Source organism: Myotis nattereri, assembly GCF_964212035.1.
Source record: "Myotis nattereri genome assembly, chromosome: 4".
Taxonomy (NCBI): domain Eukaryota; kingdom Metazoa; phylum Chordata; class Mammalia; order Chiroptera; family Vespertilionidae; genus Myotis; species Myotis nattereri.
In genome coordinates, this window is record NC_138079.1 from 2,168,439 (window position 1) to 2,193,616 (window position 25,178).

At 53.6% G+C, this 25,178-nt stretch overlaps 1 protein-coding gene across 1 annotated transcript in view; it reads right to left on the reverse strand.

The window, feature by feature from the left end:
- Positions 1 to 25,178, reverse strand: part of ITGA1 (integrin subunit alpha 1) — an 81,302-nt gene that overhangs the window by 18,327 nt on the left and 37,797 nt on the right. Inside the window, exons 7-17 of the mRNA XM_081089399.1 lie at positions 24,997 to 25,147; positions 22,148 to 22,313; positions 18,704 to 18,777; positions 17,851 to 17,995; positions 12,091 to 12,236; positions 10,615 to 10,758; positions 8,979 to 9,236; positions 7,376 to 7,506; positions 4,868 to 5,034; positions 3,163 to 3,299; positions 705 to 815 (exon numbers count right to left, since the gene is read on the reverse strand). Of these exons, the coding sequence (XP_080945525.1) occupies positions 705 to 815; positions 3,163 to 3,299; positions 4,868 to 5,034; positions 7,376 to 7,506; positions 8,979 to 9,236; positions 10,615 to 10,758; positions 12,091 to 12,236; positions 17,851 to 17,995; positions 18,704 to 18,777; positions 22,148 to 22,313; positions 24,997 to 25,147 (1,630 nt within the window). The remainder of the gene's footprint in view (positions 1 to 704; positions 816 to 3,162; positions 3,300 to 4,867; positions 5,035 to 7,375; positions 7,507 to 8,978; positions 9,237 to 10,614; positions 10,759 to 12,090; positions 12,237 to 17,850; positions 17,996 to 18,703; positions 18,778 to 22,147; positions 22,314 to 24,996; positions 25,148 to 25,178) is intronic.

Here is a 25,178-nt window from a genome sequence, read left to right on the forward strand (position 1 = left end):
GGGCCGGGACCTGGGTGGACACAGGTCAGTGCCTCCCCACCTCCTGTCTGGGGTGTAGCACGCCCGGGGGAAGCAGGCTCTCAGCTCCAGCCTCCATCCTGCACGTGTTACGAGGGGCCCAGGAAGAAGGCCGCCATTGCTGAGCGGGGGGTGACCCTCTGGTTACCTGTGGCCTAAGTCCATTTAGTAGGAGAACACCCATCAGACCAGAATAGTTTCAAAGACCCAAGGTCAAGTGTTTTAATGTTCATTCATCATAAAAGGGAGCTCCAAGCGGTCAACCCATGTCTTTCTTTCAATCCGTCCTGAACTCAGGAGGTAAATACAGGTGTCATATAATTCCCTTAATCTCCAACAAGAGAAAGTTCTAAAAAGTTGGGAATAGTCTACAGAAGTCTAGATTTTTTAAAAAACATAATTGATTTAGGTATTGTTGTGTTTTTTTGGTGTTGTGTGTAGGCACCTGCTAGAACAAGCATGTCAAACTCAAAGGCTAACACGGGCCAAATAAACGAGGCATGCAGCCCGTGGGCCGCGAGTTTGACGTGCTTGTGCTAGAACGATGGAATACAGTGTACCTTGCCGGGCACACATACATATAACCCTATAATCAATTGTGTGTGTGTGTGTCTGTTTTTTCTATTTCAAGTTTTTCCTTAATATATTCACAAGTAGGTATTCCAAATTTTTAAAAAACGACTTACAGATTCATGTACTGAGTTTGGCAGAGAATCATCAAGAATGGGCCCATTTTCCGGATCGGAAAGATTGAAGTCCAGGGTTATTCTCACAGAGTCCCGAAAGTCATGCTTGTCCTGGAGGTCGAAACATAAAACAGATCATTGGTATCGAATCTCCTGGGTGTCCTGACCTTGTTATGGCGGCTTCTCCTGCCCGGGACCAGCCTCACGGGACGTCCTCCTGCCCCTGTCCTCATCAGGCTGCTTTGCTGGAGACGGGCGCCCTCAGCCTGGACGGGGCCACAGCTGGCAGGCAGAGGCCTCGGTGGTGACCAGCTGCTCCCCCACCTCAGAGGGGCCTGCGGGCGGGTTGAACCTCACCATGTGGGACCTACCCCTCAGAGCTACTTCCATAACAATGCCATTCCTCTTGCGACCTTGAGCTAGAAGCCACTATATAACACTTCTAGGAAAGTCTCCCCAAAACAGAGCAGCAAACTCCTTTTAAATTGGGTTGCATTTCATTAGTATCCTATGTACCTCGAATTGTAGGAATTGTACGATGTGACTGACAAGGAAATAGTGCTCACACGATCAATACTGTTTAGACTCCCATCAGGAGCAACATCTTTTACGTCCTGTCCACAATGATGAGCTTTATACACATTGGCCACTATTTTACAGATGAAAAACTAAACCTCTTAGGCACTAAACAACTTTGCCCGAATCACACGGATACAAATTCCATCCTGGCTGAGTCCAGAACAAATGTCCGAGCATCCATTGAGATCCTCAAGAATTTCGGAAATCAGGGAACTAGTTCATGCCTTTTAGCGCCACTGCTAGACACTGCATTTTGGAGAAACACACACGACTGCCACTCTCAGTGGGTTGGAGGCGGCTCCTCGCCTGGCCTCACGCCTCCCCATCGCATCTAAGCCCCAGCTCCCAGTGTTCGTCCTGGGGGAGCCATGCAAGGGCCAGGCGTGGCCTCCCAGTCCTGGATGGATCTTAGTATTGATGGAATACGCTGACTTGATATATGTCCTGGGGAGTATTGACATGAAAATCACGGAGGAAAAGTCTCTATGTTTCAATATCGGTTACTAAAAACAGTGCTTGCTCATTGCATCCATTCTGCACTGTGTTTTTTTTAAAAAAAAAATATTTCAAAAACTCTTGCCCTTTGTTGGGAATGATCCCTGCATAAATGACGACCCAAGAAAACACATTTGAAACGGTTCACACTAGCTGGCCAGCTGTTTCTAGAGATTAATAACGTGCTTTCCACGGCCTCCCCCTCCGCTACAGTAGAAAGAGACTTAGGCAGCACAAAGCCTACAGAGGACAGAAAACACCAGTGTTTCCCCTTCCAGTTCACGTCAAAGGACGAAAGTCATAGTTCGGGACAAGCAGTGACCTCAGAAAGCAGTGGCCCAGCTGTCCCCTCAGCGCATTCATCACTTGCCATCCACATTCGACAGACAAGGCCAATAGAAGGTATGTGTTTTCAAGTGGAAGGAAGGAAGGAAGGAAGGAAAGAAGGAAGGAAGGAAGGAAGGGAGGAAGGAAGGGAGGGAAGAGAGGGAGGAATGAAGGAAGGAAGGGAGGGAAGAGAGGGAGGAATGAAGGAAGGGAGGGAGGGAAGAGAGGGAGGAATGAAGGAAGGGAGGGAGGGAAGAGAGGGAGGAATGAAGGAAGGAAGAGACAGGCCTCCTACTGACCCATGTACTGTGCCTATTCCTGCTCCATACGACTGTAGAGAGCACCTGGGAAGGCACATGAGCATTTCTTTAATTATCGTCAGCTGAATCCAGTAGTGTTGGCAGAGCCATGCCCTGGAAACATACCTTGCCAGAGGCAGGTGTGTTGTCAGTCTCACCTTCAGCTCAGGCCCCAGGGGGTGGGTTTCATTATCTAAATCCAGCCAAGCACCAGGAACAAACACGATTATCCAGGCCCACCCAGAAGTGACGATGACAGAGAAGCCACACGAATGCACATCGTCTCCTTTGTCTTGGGCTTTAGTAAAACTCCCTGGTATTTTGCCGTATAAAATAAACGCACTGTATCGGCTCTGGGTCCCTGTCTCTCCATCAGAGGACGGCTGTCCCACCCGGTCCCAGCTTTTTCCTTCTATCTCTGTGTCTGTCTCTTTCTTTCATTTTCTCAATCCCCAGTAGCTCCTACTCAGGAACCAGACCGCTCTCTAGCCGCGCTGGACGCAGAAAAGAGAGAAATATTTACATACGACATGGCTGCCTGTCCCACGCTCAGGGGAGATGAAAGACGGCTTTATCAATTGTACGTGGACATTAGCAGATTGTACCTGGGACTTTCTGATGTAAGTGAACAAACAGAACAAAGCTTATTCCTGATGTGCCATTTGAAGGGAAACAGGGGGATGTGGCTGACCTGGAGTCAGACACCTATGCTTTATCCCGGACGCGGAATGGGCCGCGACACGCTATGATTTACTTGCCAACATGTAGAAGAAGTGCTGGGCGCACTTTGACTCGCGCACCGTGATGTTCCTCTGGGCCTTCCTCTCCTGGGTCCCGGAGAAGAAACTGCGTGAGATCTGCCTCAGCGAGTCCAGGGTGACGCGGTACTGCAGGTCTGTGCGCAGGGGACAGAGGTGGGGCTGACTTCCACTGGACCCGGCTCATTCAGTGAGCACGACAGGAAGCCCTCAGGGCAATCAGTCACTAGAAGGCCCCTGTCACCCAGTATATCCCACTACCTAGCACGACGATTACTTGAGGAACTCATAGAATTGATCTGTGTGTTCACTATACTTTTAATGTTTTCAATCACACTTATTCTGTAACTAGAGGCCCGGTGCATGAAATTTGTGCATGCGGGGGGGGGGGGAGGTCCTCTTAGCCCAGCCTGCACCCTCTCCAATCTGGGACCCCTCAGGGGATGACCGACTGCCAGTTTAGGCCTGATCCCTGTGGGACATCCCTCTCACAATCCGGGACTGCTGGCTCCCAACCGTTCGCCTGTCTGCCTGCCTGATTGACCCTAACCACTTCTGCCTGCCTGCCTGATCACCCCTAAACAATCCCTGCTGGCCTGGTTGCCCCCAACTGCCCCCCCACCAGCCTAGTCACCCCTCACTGTCCCCCCTACCAGCCTAATCACCCCCAACTACGCCCCCTGCTGGCCTGGTTGCCCCCAACTGCCCTCCTGGTCACTCCACGCAGCCTGCTGTTCAGTCGTTTGGCTGTCCCTCACTAACCCCCCTGCTGGCCTGGTTGTAGGCAACCATTTGTGAGGGTGTGATGGTCAATTTGCATATTACCTATTTATTATATAGGATATTTATGTACACACACACACTCACTTCCATGTCACCTAACTTGCTGACCATGTCTGTGCTTATTGGATTTGCTTGCTTAGAATATTGATTATGTTATTCTATATAAATAAAGAGGTAATATGCAAATTAACCCTCACGCCCTCACAAGATGGCTGCCTATGACCAGGTTGGCAGGGGGCTTAGTGAGGGATGACCAAACGACTGAACAAGCAGGCTGCGTGGGGTGACCAGGCCGGCAGGGGGTTAGTGAGAGACAACCAAATGACAGAACGCATTTCAGTGTTATTTTTAAAAGCCTCGGAGAGTACTGTGTGTGGGGAGGTGGAGACTGGGCTGCAGGGGTGTCCCTGAATGTCTGACTCTCAGCAGCCAGGGTCACCCCAGTGGAGCCAAGGGCTCTGGGGAGCAGGTGGCACAGCTCTTCATCCTCTGCAACCCCAGTCCCACCGGCAAAGGGTAGGAGCGGAAGGGAGGCCTTTTAGGGCAAACCCACAGGACTGGGCTAATATCTCTCTCTATCTCTATCTCTATCTCTACCTCTATCTCTATCTCTCTCCCTCCCTGCCCCCCCCCCTCCCTCTCTCCTGTTTATTTGCTTTATTTTTTAAACACCTGATTGTCTACAGGAAGTGCAGAGCTACTGGGGAATCCTGGGATGGTGAGGCCATCATGTAGAGTGCCTGCTCCATATTTTGGGGGTTCCTTTGGCAGGTTTTTTCAGGGCCCACATGTTCCCAGGGGCACCCGGGCTATGTAGATCCCTGCCCAGGGGAACCCCGCGCCTGGCCGAAGCCTTTATGCCGGACCCAGCGCTGCCCGCCGCCCCCCCGCCCCCCAGCACCTGCCGTGTGCACGGGCTCACCAGCCTCGTAGACCGCGTCTTCCTTGGACTTCAGTTTCACATGGAAGCACACGGTCGCGTTGATGCACACGGTTTCCTTCCCCTCCATGCGGCAGTTCTTCTTCTGAATATTCACTTTATTCGGTTCAAAGTTCATGGTCACTTTAACCACAGCCACGTCTCGGGCCCTGGAAAGACACAGACCACAGGGATCACTCCCACGTCCTCACGGGTGAAGGACGCCACCACGCGGGGATTCAGAGAGCATCGGGGTGGCTCTCCATGGACCCCACGGCCCCACGGCTCTGCTTCCCTGCAGAACCTGGTCCAGACCAGACGGCGGCTGATGCTCTGAGGACACGCGGGTGGCTTGGGCACCGTTCCGGGCTTTGTCTGTCAAGGGCAGGAGATGCCGGCCCGAAATCTGACCTGGGGAGCTCAGGGCGCACCACCCACACATGCCCTGTGACTGGCTGATTCTTTGAGCTGCAGGCCCGTGGGAAGCAGCACAGGCAGGGCGGGCTTTCCCTCACCCTCACCTGCCTGGGCACCACCGTCATAAACCCCCTCCTGGAGCTCACAGAGCAGGAGCAGGGACTCGCCCGGGAGAGGGGACAGGGCGCCCAGCACGACCAGGGAGCCTCGCCACAAACACCCACTCCAGCTGCTCTCCCACTTCCTTCCGAAGGGGCCAACCTCTCCCTGCTGCCGGGCATTTCGCCTGGACTCTGAGCCCCGGGAGCGCCTCACTTTCCCCGTGTCTCCCCCTCTCCACGAGGGCGATATGCTCACTTAATTCAGCACCAACGGTTCAAATGAAAACAAAATGTATGTCCTCTCTGCTCCCACACGAGTGACTGGCTTTAGGGAGCCTGCCCAAGGGCACAGCCTCTGGCGGCCCAGCCTGCGCCCCCCACCCCCACCCCCACCCCAGGCACCGCCTCTCAGGTTACTCTCCTCTCTGGTTATACATCACTGTCACCTTATACTATAGTGATGTGCATCGCACCTGTGCATAGTTCTATGTGTAACAAATGCGCATAGTTCTACGTACAACAACTGTACACGGTTATATGCCTAGCACCTGTATATAGTTCTATGTATAACAACTGTACACGGTTATATGCCTAGCACCTGTATATAGTTCTATGTATAACAACTGTACACGGTTATATGCCTAGCACCTGTATATAGTTCTATGTATAACAACTGTACACGGTTACATGCCTAGCACCTGTATATAGTTCTATGTATAACAACTGTACATGGTTATATGCCTAGCACCTGTATATAGTTCTATGTATAACAACTATCCATAGTTCTATGGCTAGCACCTGTGGATAGTTCTATGTATAACAACGGTACATGGTTATATGCCTAGCACCTGTATATAGTTCTATGTATAACAACTGTACACGGTTATATACCTAGCACCTGTGTATAGTTCTATGTATAACAACTGTACATGGTTATATGCCTAGCACCTGTATATAGTTCTATGTATAACAACTGTACACGGTTATATACCTAGCACCTGTGTATAGTTCTATGTATAACAACTATACATGGTTATATGCCTAGCACCTGTATATAGTTCTATGTATAACAACTGTACACGGTTATATACCTAGCACCTGTGTATAGTTCTATGTATAACAACTATACATGGTTATATGCCTAGCACCTGTGCATAGTTCTATGTGTAACAACTGTACATGGTTATATGCCTAGCACCTGTATACAGTTATATGCATAGTAACTGTATATGTAGTGACATGTGTGGCTAAAACATTTCTTAACGTAATGGTTATTATCTGTGTGTGGTTTAGTGTACGCTTTTCATTTGACCACTAGTTGTATCTTAAATTACGACAAAGCCATGACTTTAGGTCTCCATCTTCACTGGGTCTTTTTCAGTTTTCTTTACGGCTCTTCTGGGACATTTTGGGGAAATGCCATTGCGGTTGCTTCCACCTGCATTAAGCCAGTGGTCACGGTGGAAGAACCAACCTGTGAACTTTCCATCAAGGCTCATATCCTAAGTATAATTTTATTCATTAAATCTTTCCTTTGTATTTCTTAATAAAGTCTTTTTAAAAATTTTCATACAAAATTCTCATTAATGTTATTCTTCATATATTTTAACCAGTTTTTTTCAAATAGAATCCTTTTTGAAATTGTTTTTAACTAAAAAAAAAAGCTAGGGTTCTTAATGCTATTAATAAGTTATTTTAGTAATAAATACAATGACACTAATATGTGTACCTGACCACAAACTAGGTTCTACAGTTAATTGCTTTGGGGATGCAGGCATTTTAAAGGCTGAGCAAATCCGGGGCTGATTCTACTTGTTCCTTTAATACGATTATTGACTTCTGCAGCCTAAGAAACTGCGTATTTGTATCTGAGTGATGGAGCGCAGAGGGAAATGAACACTTGGTCTGATGCTCGCCCGCCCCCTCAGCTGGAACTCTGTGTGAAGTAGCGGACTCGGGGGGGGGGGGGGGGGGGGGCGGATCGGATACGCACCAGAAGAGGGCGGCGCCGCCCAGGCCGCCGATGGTCACGTCGGTGAGGCCGTCGCCGTTCAGGTCCATCTCCCCGTGGATGGACTGGCCGAAGAACTTCAGGGTCTGGCCGTCTCCACCCGACGGGATGCGCTGCGGAAACCAGGTGAGAGGCGTTACGTCAGAAGAGCCTCTTTGAGAAGAATAAGTCTGAGGACGGGGCGGGTTAACCCACATCCCCCTGCGGGAGCTGCGGCACCTGCCCCAGCGCCTGGTGGGGAGAGGGGGCCTCTCTCAGGTGCTCCCCGAGGACGGGCTTCCTACAGCGCAGTCACTCCGTGGTCACTTCGGGTCCTGACCCCAGAGCAAGGGGAGTGACAGAACCTCGTCCTGTCTGACCCCAAGGAAACACTGCGATGGGCTCGGCTGTAGCTGCTTCCAATCCTGCCACCCGGGGAGCTGGAAGGCGCGGGAACCTTGAAAGCGCATCACTTGAGCAGCCGAGCAGCCGGGAGAGGGACCGGTGTCAGGGTGGGTCTGTTCACTAAACTTGGGGCCGGGGACCAAGGGCACATTCCTCCAAACACACTCTCCGTCTGCCGCCTCCTGCACCACAGATAGACTCACTCCCCTCACGCATGCCCACAGCCTGGGGAGGCCACAGACGATGGCGGAGCGTCCTCTAAGGCTGACTTGTGCGCGTCCCCACACGTAACATTTGCCACCTGCACCTCCTGACTCAGCTCTGATAGAACCTGATGGTAAGGAGACAGGACAGACGGACCCTCCCTAAACTTGGGGACCCCTCATCCTCCCATTTCCAACTGAAAAGTCCCAGATTTGCCATCTCTCCTTCGGAAAGCGGTGCCCTCTGGGGACCAGGCACACTGCGGGTGGTAAGTAGCAGTGCTAAAACGTACTCTTTTGCCTGGCTGGTGTGGCTCAGTGGGTGAGTATCAACCCATGAACCAAGAGGACACTGGTTCGATTCCCGGTCAGAGCACATATCAGGGTTGCGGGTTCGGTCCCCGGTGGTGGGCATGCAGGAGGCAGCCGATTGATCTCTCTCATCCATGTTCTATCTCTCTATCCTACTCCCTTCCTCTCTCTCTAAAATCAACAAAAACATGTTTTTAAAAAGTGCTCTTTTGTTTGTGCTTTTTGTTTTGTTTTGTTTTGTACCATTTAAAAGACCAGATTATGGAAACTGGCAAATGACAACAACAACAACAAAAACTAGATAAAAGGATGAAATACAAAGTAATCCTTCTATAAAGATAACTTGGGAGCCGGGCAGGTGTGGCTCAGTGGTTGAGCGTCGGCCTAGGAACCGGGAGATCACCCTTCGATTCCCGGTCAGGGCACAGGCCCAGGTTTCGGGCTCGCTCCCCAGTGTGGGGCGGGCAGGAGGCAGCCGATCCATGATCCTCTCTCATCATCGACGTTTCTCTCTCTCCCTCTCTCTTCCTCTCTGACATCAATAACAACAATAAAAAGGTAACTCCGAAGAGAATGAGAAATCTCATCGCCCAGGAGTCAGAAGAAAGAAACCAAGCAAGTCCTGAAGCCGGACAGGCGGAGCCTGGCACGACCGGGCATCGCGCGGGAGCGGCTGGGGGACCCACCTGCGCGTGCTGCTTCCGCAGTGACCGGCCGCGCCCGTGGAAGATGTACACGGCGCCCGCGTGGTCGTCCTCCAGGGGCGCGCCGATCACCACGTCGTTGAAGCCGTCCAGGTTGAGGTCCCTCACGGCCGCGATGGCCGTGCCGAAGCGGGCCCCGCACGGCTCGTTCTTGTTCTTCCTGGTGCACGCGGCGGGCTTCAGGGACGAGCAGCAGGTCTGCGCCACGGGCTCCAGGCTCATCTGATACTCAAACCTCGTCTGGAGGGGACACAGGGACAGGACGGTTTCTGCAGGGGCCACGGGGGGGTGGGGGGGGGGAGTGCACAGGAAAGCGCCGCCAGGAAACACCATGTGAGCATCCACCGTGCAGGCTGTAACATTTCTTACAACCCAGCCTGAGCGCCGAGTGCAGACGGCGGGGAAGAAGCCGGCTGAGGGTTTCAGTGGGTCCTCTTAATGCAAAAGGGTGAGGGGATCGCCCAGTGTGCGTTCTTAAAGCCAAAGAACTGACTTTTGAAATCCTCCATCCATGTCACCGCCCTTCCTCCTCCCCATATTGAGCTCCTTTGAAAAGTCTCCATAGATTCCCCCTCATAGAGGACCCCCTCTGTTCAAAAGCAAGCTTTCCCCAAACCTCTCCAGAGTGAAAAAGCCAAAAACTCCGTAACGGCCCAGCAAACGAGCAGCAACGGGCAGAAAGGAACATACTTTCTTGGGAAAAACAGGATAGGATCCCAAAACATTGGCAGAAGAAAGAAAGAAAAAAATGATAGAAAGGAAAAGAAATAATTTGTGAATTAAATAATTAACATGAAGAGACTCTGAAAATTTAAAAAACCAAATAAATACTGACTTGCTGTAAGCAGCAAAACAAATAAAACAACAACAAAAATAACTTTTCTAATAAATCAATCAATAGTTATTTCACCTACAAATAGTGTCTAAAGTCAGAATCTCACTCCAGCCCAGCAAGATTTTCCAAAGACCACAAATTCAGTTTGTTTGCTACAAAGATTTGATGTCATTGCCTGAAATTCCTGACACCTCCCCCTCCCCTCCCCTGCAAGCGACCCACACCCCCAGGCCACTCACACCTCCAGGCCACCCACACCCCCAAGCGACCCACACCCCCAAGCAACCCACACCCCCAGGCCACTCACACCTCCAGGCCCCCCACACCTCCAGGCCCCCCACACCTCCAGGCCACCCACACCCCCAGGCCCCCCACACCTCCAGGCCACCCACACCCTCAAGCGACCCACACCCCCAGGCCACCCACACCCCCAGGCCCCCCACACCTCCAGGCCCCCCACACCCCCAGGCCCCCCACACCCCCAGGCCCCCCACACCTCCAGGCCAGAGCTCATGAATGGCTGCCTGTGAGCTATGTATGTATCTCCATCCTATATATTCTGTTTGAAAAGAATAGTTCACATTTTCGAAGCAGAAAACGCCTAGCGGCTTGAACACCTTTATAAGGACTGTAAACCTTCCTTTAGAGAAGGGGGGAGGTGGGCCCTGACACTGCTTTTGCTCCTTTTCCCGACATGAGTGCAAAAGCTGCGCCACATGATCTGTCTGAAATGGAAAGAAAGGAAGAGGTTGTCCCGGGCTCCCCAGACCCCGCTCCCGGTACCTGGTTCAGGGCGTACACGTACACCTTCCCCTGCTCCTCCTTCTCGGCCCCCATGAACATGGGCGCCCCGACCAGGAGCACGTCCGTGTGGGAATCTTTGTCGATGTCCACGGTGGTCAACACGCTGCCGAAGTAGGAGCCGATCTGGGCACACACAGCACAGAGCAGCCGCGTGAGGCGCACCGGGCACTGGGGAAGCGAGAGCCTTTCTGGCTCTCACCATCTGACCGCGCGTGAGGTCAGGGGGCGCAGGGGATGAGCCGCAGAAACGGGGCGACCGGGAGCTCCTCTGGGCTCTCAGCTCTGCCCAGACCACTGCCTAGCAGGGCCCCCGGAGGGGGAGGGGGGACGGGAGGGGGAGGGGGGCGGCTGCTACAGATTCCGTAGCTTCCGAGAAAGGGCTTCCTTTGGCTTTCTCCCCAACCTCGTGCTTCTCCAGGTCGGACAAGACCAGTGACACGGCAAAGATTGTTTTTTAAAAGAGAAACGCCATGAGGTAAACAATGGAAGGCGTTCGGACAGGGGCCAGCGCATGCTGAGAGGCCGCGGTGTGCACACACGCCCCGAGTCCGCAGGAGGGGCTGGACGGGGCGGGATCCGGGGCGGCGATTTCACAGGTGAGTCTCAGACACTGTCCCCCAGCTCAGGGCGTGGTCTAGTCCCAGCCGCTGCGGGGGACAGGGTGCGGGGACCCCCCGCCCCTTGCAGCAGTATGTTCTCTCTCTTTTTATTTATGTATTTATTGTTTTTTCTTTTTTAGAGAGAGTGGAAGAGAGAAGGAGAGACAGAGAGAAACATGGATGTGAGAGAAACGCATGGATTGGTGCCTCCTGCACACACCTGGGCCGGCGGCAGAGGAGCCTGCGCCCCAGCAGGGACCCGCCAGCCATGGCCCTGGCCTGTGGCGGACGCTGGCTCCTCGCTGGGGGGTCTGCTGGGGACACCTGAGCCGCACTGTGTGCTGGGTGCGGGGAGGCCCCTGGGGGAGCGGCGCTGAGGGGCCCCCCAGAACTTTGGGGGGGGTGCCTGTCACTCAGCACCTCCCACCACGGGGCTGCTCTCCCTGCCTGGCCTCCCACGGCGCCTGCCACCATCTACCCTCTCACCTGCCCAGGCGCTGTCTCTCAGGAAGACCTTCCGCACCAGTCCACGCTCAAAGCCATCCTTCCACCTCCCGCACGTCCTGTCTGTGCCCTGCCGCCTTCTTCCTAAGCTGCCCACTCTCTCTCTGTACGTGTATTTGTACCCCCGCATCCGCATCTATCACCTACTCATCCCAGCTCCACCTCTATCCCAGGGACATAGCCCGAGGCCAAACTCACAGCCTCTTTCCATGCCTCCGAGAACCCAGCCCAGGCCGGTCTCAGCTGAGGTGGAATGAGGCTCCCGTGTTCCTGAAGCTGCGGACAGCAGGCAGCTAAGTGGAGTCTGCCCAGAGTGTGGACGGGGGACTTACAGCCATAACTTCCCGCTCACCTGCTCTCCCCGGAGCGCCTGCAGGATCCTGACGTCCCCGCCCTCCATCCTGTAGACGATGACCTGCCCGGTGTGGTTGTAGCGGGGCTGGCCCGCGATGTACAGCACGTCGCCCCCGGGGACGGTGGCCGAGTTCACCGCATAGCCTGGCAGAGAGAGGCCAGATGCATGCTCGCCCCCCGGGTCGGCACCCAGAGCACCGAGACCCGTCTCAGCGGGGGCAGCATCATCTCACATTTTCACACGGCCTTGACAGTCAGTATGTGCACGGACACGCAGACACGCCGTGTGGGCAGAAGCTTGGAGGGCTCTCTGATGCTCGAAGCACCTTTGCCCTCCAAAGGTGCTCCCCCACCTCCATTCCCCACCGTTTAAAGGCACAAATAGCATAACAACGGTGACAGGAAAAGAAAAATAATTCACAAAAGAGCCTCAAAATTGCAATGTGCCACTTTGTAACGCGTGTGGTTCCTCGCTGGACATCTGGACATGCGTCTCTGAGCTGGAGGAAGTAATAGTTTCACGGAGTTGGAATCATAGCAAATGCAAGACTTTTCTGTGCTGTGGCCTATGTTTTCAATTGTAACTTTAAATGCTTGAAGCTGGTTTCTCTGAGTTAAAGCATAAATGACTTGCATTATTACACAGGTTTCTTCCCCGATGAAAGTGGGTGTTCCCCGAATAGTGGGTGTTATGTGGGTTTAATTTTTTGGTATTATACTTAAGCCTGGAAAGACATCTTTTAAAACTTAATTTCTTTCTTCATTAACATTTTTTTAATGATAAATTTCAAGGAATAGATTCCTGGATCAAGTTTTTAATGGTTCTTACAGTGTTTGGCAAATTATTTCCAGAAAATTTGTACTGATTAACTCCATGAACAATCAAAGGAGAGAAGTTTCATCAAACTCTCCCAAACACTATGTGTCATTGGTATTACTTCAATTGTGGGCGAATGAATAGATGCTAAACATAATCTAATCATAGTAACTTGCTGGGATTGTAATTTGCATTTGCTTGATTAAAAGTGAATGTGGACAGTTTTTCATGTTTAATTGTTTTCCTCTTTATAATTGGACTTGTATGGCCTTTCGAGTTTTAAATTGGATGTTTAAGGCAGATTATTATTAATTTCCGAGCAAAGAATGAGATTTGTTCTTTGTGTCTTTAGAAAACAGAGTTAAACCAATCGGGAAAAATGACCAGTCAGACTTCAACTCTATGGAAGGAAGAAATGTTCTAATGACCAGAGCTGCCCCGCACTGGGCCGGACAGCGGGTGACCTGTGAAAACGCCACAGGGCAGCACTTCACGAGAGAATTACATTGACAACGAACTTACCGAGTATTTTACTACAGGGCGATCGTTCCACTCTCTAAAGAGACGGAGATTCTTGTACTAAACCAGTGATGGTGAAACTATGACACGCGTGTCAGAGGTGACACACGAACTCATTTTTTTTGGTTGATTTTTCTTTGTTAAGTGGCATTTAAATATATAAAATAAATATCAAAAATATAAGTCTTTGTTTTACTGTGGTTGCAAATATCAAAAAATTTCTATATGTGACACGGCACCAGAGTTAAGTGAGGGTTTTTCAAAATGCTGGCACGCCGAGCTCAAAAGGTTCGCCATCATTGTACTAAACTATGTTTTATTCTTACAAGCCCTACAGAAACACCATTTCTCAGGCCTGTTTTCCTCATGGACATTTTTCTCACATTCTCATTTCTTCATCTGCCTTTGAGCTTTTAAAAATTATGACACACAGCAGACGATTCTTTTGCAAACATGTCATGTGTCATATTTCTGTGTTGCTAACCAGGGGATTGCTTAAAAACAAAACCTAGGGGTCACGTTCATGCGTAAATAAACCGCGAAGAAGGACGTGGGAACAGGCTGTTTTGTGCCGCGCTGCTCTGCTAGGAGACGTCAGGGAGGGAGCCAGGAGGGCCTCTAGGATACACTGATTTTTTTTTTTTTGTAATTTTCAGAGTGCGAAATGCAGACTAATAAAAGAAACTTTAAAAAGTGGGCTGGCAACGATGAGGCTCAGAGCGAGCGATTACTCAGTTCATCGGCTCTGAGATGCGCACTTGGCAACCGGAACCACCAGCTGGGCCCTCCATGGCACCGAGACCAGCGGGCCGTGGCTGTGGGTGCGCCCGGGGCGCCAATGACAAGGCAGAGGGAGGGGACGGGGGGCCAAGGGAAGCCCGACTTCATGAAAGGAAGCTGATGACAAACACGGACGCCTGGCATTGCTTTGAGAAGAGGAAGAGCACAGGCTTGAAGAGGAAGGGACGTGGACGGCCAGGGCCTGTGTGTGGTTTATAAAGACTAAGTCCCGCCCTCAGCTCCTCTAACCCCTCGGGGACGTGCTGGCACCGGGTGGGGGAATGGCAGCCGGCGGGATCTGTCTGGATCTCATGCATTTGCCTCCCATCCTCCCTTTGCTGGGACTCTGTCTGCCATGATCAGCAACCAGCAAGCTGGGCGGAGGAGCCGGAGGAGGCGGAGGAGGCGGGAGAGGGGTGAGGCTCTTGACGATATTCTCACCGTCAGACCCACCTGCTAAGCTGTACTGGCCTAAGGCGGTGAGTTCCTGGGCCACAGCCAGACGGGCCCTGGCCACACCCTGAGCGACATTTAGCAGCTCCAGGGCCCCGCATTCTCCTCGCTGCTGCGCAGGATGGATGTTGACAGAGTCTTTACCTCTTGCTTCCTGAGTAAGGGTTTCCATGGTCTAACGGCTCGCCATCCACACGGAGTCTAGCCATGAGCTCAAACTCGTCCTAATTTGTAACCCAGGCAAGGAAACGTTTTGAAAGCCACCTTTCAGATTTAGAATAACATTTCAGAGGGGGAAAAAAAAGCTATTTTCTCCTCTGCTCCCCTTCTGGGTGCTTCTCTATTTTGAAGGAAATGTTATATGGATGAATTGGTTGTAAAGGAGTCCCGAGTCCCATAGGACCTGAGAGTGTGGGGAACCTGCAGAGGCCACCTAATCAACCTCGGCCGTCCTACGGCACAGGACGTCTCATACCAGCCGTGACCACCCGCCTCGGTATCTGTCATCTCATCCAGGCACGTAGCTCCCTCCCCGAGGGATGGATCCACCTTATTTACCCGGCTTCCGGTGTGTGAGTCAGGGTTTGGCACCTCGCGGGCACTCTCTGCTTGTTCGTGCCCCTGGACCAACCCCGTCAGGCACAGTGGGAGGGGCAGGTGAGCACCGGAGCAGGAATCCAGAGACCTCCGTCCGGGAGACCTCCGTCCTAGCTCCCGGCGGCCACAGGCAGCTGTGACCTGATTCTCCTATTCCTCAGTTTCCTAATTTGGAAAGTCAGCTCTCTGAGACCGCCTTTAATGCTAAAGCTCAGCAGGCGTTTTAAGCCCAACTCCCTCCTCTTACACCCCAGTCCTCCAGAGAGGACTTTCTTTTCTAACGGTCCTTTCTTCACATTCTTGGGGGGAGGGGCAGGCAGAAGGGGGTTGTTTCCAGATCTGGATCCTCTGGATCATCTCCTAGCGACACCTCTTAGTTTGGCATTTTCTTTTCTAATGCGTGAGGCTTAGAGCAATGCATGACTGTTTTTCTCCTCCTTTTTGAGAGAGCAGAAATAGAATAGACCTTTATTCGTGCATGTCAATGGTCTCAAGGTCTCAAGGGGTTTGAACACTCACATTTTACCTGCTGCTGACGGTGGACAAACAGGGGCCACCTGCTAGCCTGACTAACTCAGGGGAGGCCTGCGTGGCAGCCTTGCACACTCAGAGACCTCAAGTGACCACAGGGGAGGTTCTGAAATTAAACTTTTTAAATTAAAAAGCAGCCTATGGTGGGTAGTCATGTCCTAGGCCAGTATCTTCCCTGACAAAGATCAACTTGGATCTTAACTGAGCCTATTGTCTTTCTGCATCTATGATAACATGCCTTTGGAATGTCAGGGTAACGTCCCTTTTCCCGGCCCCCTCCCCAGGGTACACCAATGTGTCAGGGCACAGGGCAGAGACCACAAAGTCCCTCATTGTTATTGTGATCCTGCCCATTGTTGACTGTGAACTGTCCTGTACCCACCCACGCAAAGGAAGTGAGTGTCTATCATCTTACTTTTTATCCAGTCTCAGAGGTCCCTCCCAAACCCTTCGCTTTCTCCCACCGCCCCAATCTATCACCAACGGTTTCATGTAACCCACCTCCGTCTACTCCTTGGATGGTAATGTATAAAAATAGGTGAAAAATCACCATTCTCCAGAGCAGTATCTCAATATGTTGAGATTCTGCTTCCCGGCAATTGTCGACAGTTTGGCTCAAATAAACTCACAAAAATTCTTTACAGGCTTGACTATTTCGTAAGTGAACATTACCATTATATATTTTTTATTTATCTAAAAGCCTCAAGCCTTTTTTCTTTTTAAGTTTCCTTGCCTCTACAGCTTTCCTATGTGCCTGAAAGGAGATGCTTGGACCTACCAGTGAATACCTTGCTACCCTCTTCTGCAAACAGGAGGAAACTAGGACAGGGACAGACCTGCCTCCAGGACAGAAGGATCGGAGAGGAATGCTAACGTGCTAACCCATGAGCCCCGTGAGGCATCTGTGTTCTTCACCCAGCAGTCCAGCCCTCGGAACCACGCCTCGGGCGAGAAAAGACTTCCAAAATATTTGTTGAGCGCATAGGAGCTGGGAAACTGTACCTTGGAGGCCTTTCTCATCCTAGGCCCTCCCAGCCATTGACTGAGATCAGTTAGATGATAGGAGAGTTCCCAGGTGCCCCCTGGACAGCCCTGCCTGGTAGCGATCAGAGTAAGGTCATACCAGACACACTCCTCCTCACTCCAGACACGCCTTTGGAAAACAAACAGATGCTGCATCGCTGGGTTTAAGTTCCATATTCCTCTTAGGGAACAGAGCTGTTAACGAAGACGCTGTCTGACAAGACAGACTAAACGTTTCTTTTCCAAAATTAGGACCCATAAAAAAACTAATGATAGAGGATATTTAAGAAACTATGAACAGTCAACAACAATAAACACTTAAAAATTGGCTAGCCCAGCCCATGTGGCTCAGTGGTTGAGTATCGCCCCATGAACCAAGAGGCCACTGGTTTGATCCCCAAAGAGGGCACGTGCCAGGTTGCGGGCTGGGTCCCCAATAGGGGTCGTGCAGGAGGCAGCTGATCCATGATTCTCTCTCATCAATGTTTCTCTCTCTCTCTTTCTCTCTCCCTCTCTCTCTTTCTCTCTCCCTCTCCCTCTCCCTCTCCCTCTCCCTCTCTCTTCCTCTCCCTCTCTCTTCCTCTCCCTCTCCCAAAAGCTATAAGAACATTTAAAAAAAATGGCTAAAAGAGTAAACGGTAAGTGGTTTCCTCACAATGAAATAAAACAGGATCTGACCTCCGGGATGTCAGCGGGGTCAAGGTTGCTTTTTCTTGCCTCACTTCCGCTCCACCAGGTCCCAAGGCCCCTCCTGAGGTTAAAGAGAGTACCAGACCCGGAGACCTCGGAAGATGCGCATCCGCCTAACCCAGCCCCTGCACCGCCAGCCTCTGAGGAAGCACGCCTTCCGCGGTCTGCGTTCTGGCGAAGGCACTCGGGGCCGGGAACTCCCACGGGTCCCGTAACACAGCGACCCTTGGAAGTGACCTCTGCATAGTTGTCAGTGAGCCAACAGAAACACCAGCAAACGATGCTAAAGATGAAACACACAAACACGACTACAAGCCATCACATTCTACTCATGACACCCCAACTTACCTAAGTAGGAGGCCAGGGGCTCATTCTTTTTGGAAGACTTCACATTGAAGGTGGTGTTTTGGGGGATGATGATCTGATTCCCCTTCTGCATGACGACCGTCCCGTTCCAGTCGTAGGCGCCGACGGCTCCGAGCATGACCCAGTCCTGACATCCGGAAGAGAAAACGACGGTTAATAAGAGCAGACACGCAGGTCAACAGTGCGATGGGCGCCTTCCTCGGGCTGCCCACACATCAGCCCCTGTAACCCTCACAATGGCCGTGCGTCCGGCCGCCGGGAGCACCTTCTCCATCCTCGGGGTCAGTGACGGGCCCGGCTGGTTCGATGGCACAACTGCACATCGAGTGTCAGCCGGCCTTTCCAGGGACCGCGCGGCCTTTTCCTCCATCAACCACAAATGACGTACTTTCTAAAGCTTTGTTCTAGGTGCCAAGAACCCTAGGTCTTAAACGTGGAATTCTAGCAGAACCCTTGAGTATCTTAACGCTGAGAAAAAGATCCACCCCGTAGCATCAGCGAATGTTTTACATCAAGCATTTCACACAGCCGGCTGCATGGCTACGTAACGGGGACCTGGCGTAAGGGATTCACAGTGGTTAGCGCCGCGCTGTGAGCTGTGCGAGAGAACACGTTTTCCCAGGAGGAGCTAGGAATGCCAGTCTCCTGTTGGTCAGAAATGTCACCAGGACATGGCGAACCGCTCAGCCACCAACCACATGCTGTGCTTGTCGTGCTGATGCCTGGGTGTTGGTTTGGGGAGAAAACCTCAAAAACAATTCACATTCTTGAAATATATCCTTGAACTAGCTTTTATTTTCTTGGAAGAAGAAAGCTAGGAACAGGGGAGACGTACCTGGGAGTAGTGTGCGCTGAAGCCGGTCTGCGACATTTCCATCTCAAAGGAGGCCGCGGCCTGGTCGGCGGTGGCTGGAGGGAGAGAGATGGAGCTTAGCACCGCGGAGCTGCAGGGAGCCCCGCCTCGGTCTTTCCCAACCGAACTTCATCCTTCAAGGCACTTCCAGCCCCATTTCTCCATCTAGAACCCCAGGCAGGGCCGGGGCAGGGCACATCGGCAGAGCACGTGCCTCCCATCCTTGCCCGCGGTTTCCGCGCCCTTGCGGGGTGTGGCGGCGTCTCCACTCCTGCCGTGTCCTCACACACCAGCTGCAGACAGGCCTCATGGTGCGCTCTGTCCACAGGCTAAAGCCCAGAGCCCTGCAGGGGAAGCTCTGTCCAGGCCTCTCGTCCGGGGATTTCTGCTGAGATACCGGACCAAACTCGCCGGCTGCCTGACAGGGCGGAGGAAACGGCACTCACATCATCACCCATATGTCCGGCTGGAGATCCCCTCAGAATTCTGTTGTTTGATAAAGTGGTAGGGATTCCAGGTTTGTATTTGTTCTAATTTCCGGCTGTGAGTATCACTCACAGACCAGGAGGGGACTTTTTGACAGGGCTCTGGGCCACGTGCCATTCAATATCTCTCTCTCTCTCTCTCTCTCTCTCTCTCTCTCTCTCTCTCTCACACACACACACACACACACACACACACGATCCTGTGTCCATGCTGAAGCTCTTCACTACAGCGCAGAGGTAGTCCCAAGCACCCCACGGGAATGTGCTACCCGCAAAACACCCACCAGCCCTCAGCCACAGCCGCGAGGGGACTGAGGGAATGCTGACTTACTGGCTCTCCGTGGGAGTTACTGATTTATCGGGCCTTGCGGAGACGTTAAAAATAGAGCATATTTTAAGAATGTCAGTCTGCCCTTTCATTGAGCCATGAGAATAATCACATTTGTGGAATCAAACTCATTTCCTCGTTACTTCCTGGCATAAATTTGTTAACAAGTACACCCGCAATTGCCTTTTTATAGGACTGGATTCAGTGGGAAAATCAACCAAGAACTCAAATCGATCGTTTTAATCTCACACATACCCTCTCACCTCCATGACCGAGATGCACTGCAACTTAATGGATCGCGGCCTTCACTTAGGCCCCTGGTACTTGGAGGTGCTTTCTCTGTATCTGCCAGGTCAGTGACAGGAACAGCAGCAAAGGCCTGCCTGCTCCCAGCCCTTTCCCGGCTGCTGCTCTGCTTGGATCTGAGGACAGACAGCAGGAAGCTCGGACATGCTGCGGCTGGATGGGCATCGTGGGAGCGGCCGCGGTACCTCCCTGGCTGCCAGGTGCCCAGGTAGCCGCTCTAACCACTGTGCAGCCTCTGGTTGGGGAAGTCCGCGTTTCTCCCAAGGTCTGATGGGAAAGGGAGACCTGAGACCACGTTCTGATGTTATTGGGCGAGTTGCTGGCACCCGCCCCCCACCAGGTGGCGCTGCCCGGGGCAGGCAGGGACTTCAGAATGGCTGTTTACTAGCAGAAGGTGGATGTTTATGGAGAATGCAGACTCCCCAAGTGAGCAAGGACATGACGCCCTTCCTGGCCTCACGATGAAAGAGAATCAGGGACAGGCTGCCCCAAACCTCGTTGGCTGGCCTACACGGGAAGGCATTTTTGATCTGAGGAGTCCCTCGTCAAGTAATTCCTCTCTTACTATAGAGGCCCGTCGGGGTGTCTGAGCACCTTGGAGGCATGGTGTCCCCAGGTCAGAAACGACCTGAAATGTCACGTCAGGAAAGTGGACCCTCCTCCACCCGGTCCCTGACACAGGCTCCATTTCTCTGAGGCTTCGGTGACGGTTCCTGACGTCAGGGGACACACGGGACTGCATGGTGCTTAGCTGTCTCACGTAGCTCAGCCACGTGTCTTCTAAATGGCCTTTGCGGTTTGCTTCTATCACATCTTGACATGTCAGCGAACCATTAAAAGCGCACAAGGACTTGGAAAACCTCATCGTTTCCGTGAGGAGCGCCAGCGCGTGGCCTGGCCCGGGCGTGGGGGGGGGGTGGGTGGGTGTGACTGCCGCGAGCGCAGAGCCCCGAGAGGTGACTTGTCCACAGGACGGGGGCCGCCACGTGCTGCGGAAGCCGCTGTGACTGCGGCTGAAAAGCAGTTCCAGTGTTCGATTTCCTCAAGGCACAAGGAGCGGGGTGACAGGGGACAGAGAAGTCCAGTCCCGACGGCCGGTCTGTCGAGCGCCACCATCTCCGCAGCGAACCTGCCACTGACTGGCTGTGTGCAGGCGTGAAATCAATAGGTGAGTCGTCACCTGCATTTATTTATTTGTAACTGAAAGAGGAGAGAGTGGGCGGCAGAGGTGGGCACATGCCAGAGCGCGGTGGCTGCGGTAAGGGCCACTTGGTGAGGCTGGTTTTATTTTAGGTGCGTAGATGGGCGTGTCCCGGTCACAGAGCAAGCTGGACTTGTCGCCGGGGTCACTGTCAAGAAGCGCCCGAGAGCCTTTACTCCATCTCACTCTCCCGCCTTCCTATTCATTCTAACATCCCCTGTCGCCCCTCCCTGCATTTTCCTTGTCACCTGACGCTCAAAGTGGCCCCTTTCACAGCCGGGCCCCTTCCCAGTGTATCTGACGCTCCCATCACCAGCCTCGAGCAGGACTGTGCTTTCACACGTCCACGTTCACGTTTAAGGTACAAAGACGACAGTCCTCCGTGTGGCCCCGCAGCACAGACGCAGCGGGAGCCCGAGGGAGGGGCGCTGGGGTTCTCGTCCTCGGGGAGAAGGGCTGCCCTCTGCCCTGCGATCCCCGAGAGCGAGGAGGAAAAGAGGTGCCTGCCCACCACCCGGAGGCGTCCTTTCGTCAGGGAAGACCTAGCTGCTACGTAAGCTGTTCTTCCACCTCTTCTACCCAAGGCCACGCTCAGTGCCCCCGGTCGCCGTGAAAAAGCAAAGAAAGAATCTGGGAAGAAGTGACGTGACTTCGACATGCGCGTGAACCGCCGTCTCGCTGCCCTGGGGCCGGGGCGCCATGGAGACCTCACCGCGGGCGGGGGCAGGACAGGAGGGAGGGAATGAACATGGAAGCCGCCGCCTGAGGACAGGCCCCTCGCCCCCAACAGGAAACAAACCCGAAAAACGACACCCGGCCCGCGTCGCCCTCCCTGAACCCGGGCCACAGGAAAGAAACAGGCCGCGCGGGCATGTATTTGCCCCTGAACGTCCCCACGGGCCCCCGTCCTCATGGCGCTCACGCCCGCCCACGTGTCCTCACCCGAGAGCCCCCCGCCCCTGGGCCATGTGACCCTGCCACCCAGGCAAGGTCAGACCCAAGGTCAGACGCACCGGAAGGGTCACTGTTCCACGCCGGCCACTGCACACAGTGACGCCCACCCCACCCCCCAGCCACGCGGCGGGAATGACCCACCCCACGCCCACCTTCCAGGGCGAAGATCCTCTCTCCCAGCGCCTCCACGATGGTGACCAGGGCCAGCTCGTCCGACACGTTGAAGAAGTGCTTCTCGGTGGGCGCGCTGGCGATGGACTTGATCTCCTCCACGAACTTCTCGGTGCTCAGGTTCCCGCGGTTGTAGCTGCCGAGAATCTGAGGCAACAGAAATGGCGGGAAGATGCCTTGAACTCTGTGCACGACAAGGGCTCAGGCGCCTTGTGGGTGAAGGAGAGTGTGTAGGGTCCTGGCCTAACGTGGTTTCATGTGCTCGCACCTTCGCGGGAGCGATTACCAGAAGGTGGAGGCTCCCTGACAGTAACGGTCCCACGCCGCCATGGGGGCGGGGGATGTGAAGGGCAGTCCTGCGTGTTCGTGGACGGCTCCTGTGCTGCATTCCCGTGGACCTGTTTATTAACCGCCGTCTCTTAAAGATATAATGGCTCAAAAGTAACGCTACACTTTCTGACGGTCCCTGATGTGATGCTGGCCGGCGAGACCGCCGTCTGCTGGCGAAGCGAGAAGCCAGAGGGTTGCTTGACCTTGAATTCTTGGTTCTTCCTGAAAACCCTACCAAGGGGCAGGCTAACCTACCTACATTTTATTCATTCATTTCTTTATTAAATATATTTTATTGATTTTTTTACAGAGAGGAAAGGAGAAGGATAGAGAGTTAGAAACATCCATGAGAGAGAAACATCCATCAGCTGCCTCCTGCACGCCCTCTACTGGGGATAAGCCTGCAATCAAGTTACATGCCCTGATCAGAATCAAACCCGGGACCCTTCAGTCCCTGGGCCCACGCTCTACCCACTGAGCCAAAGCGGCCAGGGCTGCATGTACATTTTAAACAGCGATTGGACTAGGAGCGATCTCGCTTGGAAGTCTGGGAAATAAACAATTAAGACTTCCTGTTTGAAACCAAAGGCCCAGACAGGGACATTCCTTTTCACAGAGAAGGAGGCGGGGCTGTCTGTTTGCGTGAGCTATAATTATTTACATGTTCTAGAAGGTTCTCTTGAACATTTGGTTTACTTTTAAGAGAAAGGTTTATGGGGATATCGTTTATATGCAGTAAAAGCCACTCTTTTTAGGTAGACAATTGAGTTTTGATAAAGCTATGCCCTGTGTCACCACTGCGTGGAGACAGGGAATGTTCCCGCCGCCCCAGGCTCCCTGTAGCCCACCTCCCTCCCCAGCCCCTCAGGGACCCGGTCTGTGCTCTGCCCTGACAGCCTGCTTTTCCAGGATGTCAGACGCAAGGCATCAGCGGCATGCGGCCGTGCGCCTGGCTTCTGTCACTGTGCCTGGTGCTCTGACAGCCATGCGGCTGCCGCAGCCGCCGTGTGGGAAGCCCAGTCCCTCTCGCCGGATCCCTCCCACCGCGTAGGGGCACCCGATGCATTTGTGGGGGACGTCTGGGCTGCTTCCAGTTTCGAGTGATTAAGAGGGAAGCTGCTAGAAGCAGCCCTGCCGGGGTCTCTGCATGGACGTTTTCCTTGCTCCCGAGTGCGGACCTGAAGGCGACAGCGCTGGTCCCACAGCAAGTCCGTGTTCAGTGTCACAAGAGACCGCGAGCCTGGCCGGCGTGGCTCGGCCCTATGACCCAGGAGGTCGTGGTTCGATTCCTGGTCAGGGCCCAGGCCCGGGTTGCAGGCTCGATCCCCAGTGTGGGGCGTGCAGGAGGCAGCCGATCCATGATTCTCTCCCATCATTGATGTTCCCATCTCTCCCTCTCCCTTCCTCTCTGAAATCCATATAAACATATATTTTTTAAAAGAAGCTGGAGCGCTTAGGGTTAAGTCACTGACCACTGTCACAGGCGGAATTTGAACGCAGGCCTTTCTGACTCAAATACAGTGTCCTCTGCCCTTCCCCACCCCACCCTCCTACTCATCGCTTCGGGGAAGTGCCCGGAGTCCCTGCAGTTCAGATTGTGACGCGGCTGGTGAGCTTTGAGTTTCTAGGCCGGGGTCTCTGTGCCTCTGTACAAGGTGTGGGGGGGGGCATGGGGGGGACTGCGGTGCCCTTTGGGAAGCTGCGACGTGAGTGGAGACGGGTGGGAAACTGGGGCCTGGGAAGGAAGCCAGGGACAGCGGGTCATATGATGAGTCGGGGGTGAGGGGGCCGCAGAGTCTGGAGACTCAGAGACCGGGCCATGCCGCCCACAGCCATGGGCCTGCTGCCCTGGGCTCCCCGATTCACAGCGCGGGGAAAGGAAAGCTACCCTCCCCTTGGGGAGCCTGAGGACAGGGAAGGCAGGTGGACGCAGACAGAAAACGCCACTGTACGCGACAGCGTGCGGGTAAGGGTCCCTTAAATGACTGTCCGTGTTTGCGAAGCCTGTGTTCTGATGTCCCTCCCCAGGGGCGGCGCCATGAGAAGGAAGCCGCTGACTGCACGGCGCTGCCCGAGGGCTTAGAACAGGGCGCTAGAGGAGGGGTCAGTGCTCCGTCTCTGGCTGCACGTGGGAGGCAGTGCTGGGTGTGAACGCGGTGTCTCTGCGTGGGCACAGGTGTGTCACAGGCTGCGGCTTTCCAGGCAGCACCCATCATCACAGCCGCCAGGTGCCCTCGGAACCGAGGGAATGTCTCCGGCTCCGGTCCCTTCGCCTCCTGTCCGGCTTGCACGCGTTTACGGGGAACATTTTTGTAGCTGCTGTGGCGCCACTTGGCTCGCGCAGTGGGGGTGCGAGTGGCCCGGGCTCTGCACCCAGGGCACAGGCCGCGACGCGCATCTCCCGCCTCCCCACCCTCCATCACGCCGAGGGGTGGCGCGCGGAGGAGCCCCCCAGCTACGGGCCCGAGAGAGTCCCATCACCACAGCGCCCAGTACCCACCGCGATGGAGAACCGCTGGATGCCGTCCCCCTCGCAGTCCTGGATGACCTGGGCCAGCCGGTGGTTGTCGTGGGACTCCCCGTCTGTCACGATCACCATGACTTTCTTGACGCCCCTGCGGGCGCCCCTGGCCTCCATGAAAGCCTCCTTCCTGAAAGGGTCCAGAGGAGAGAAGCTGGTGA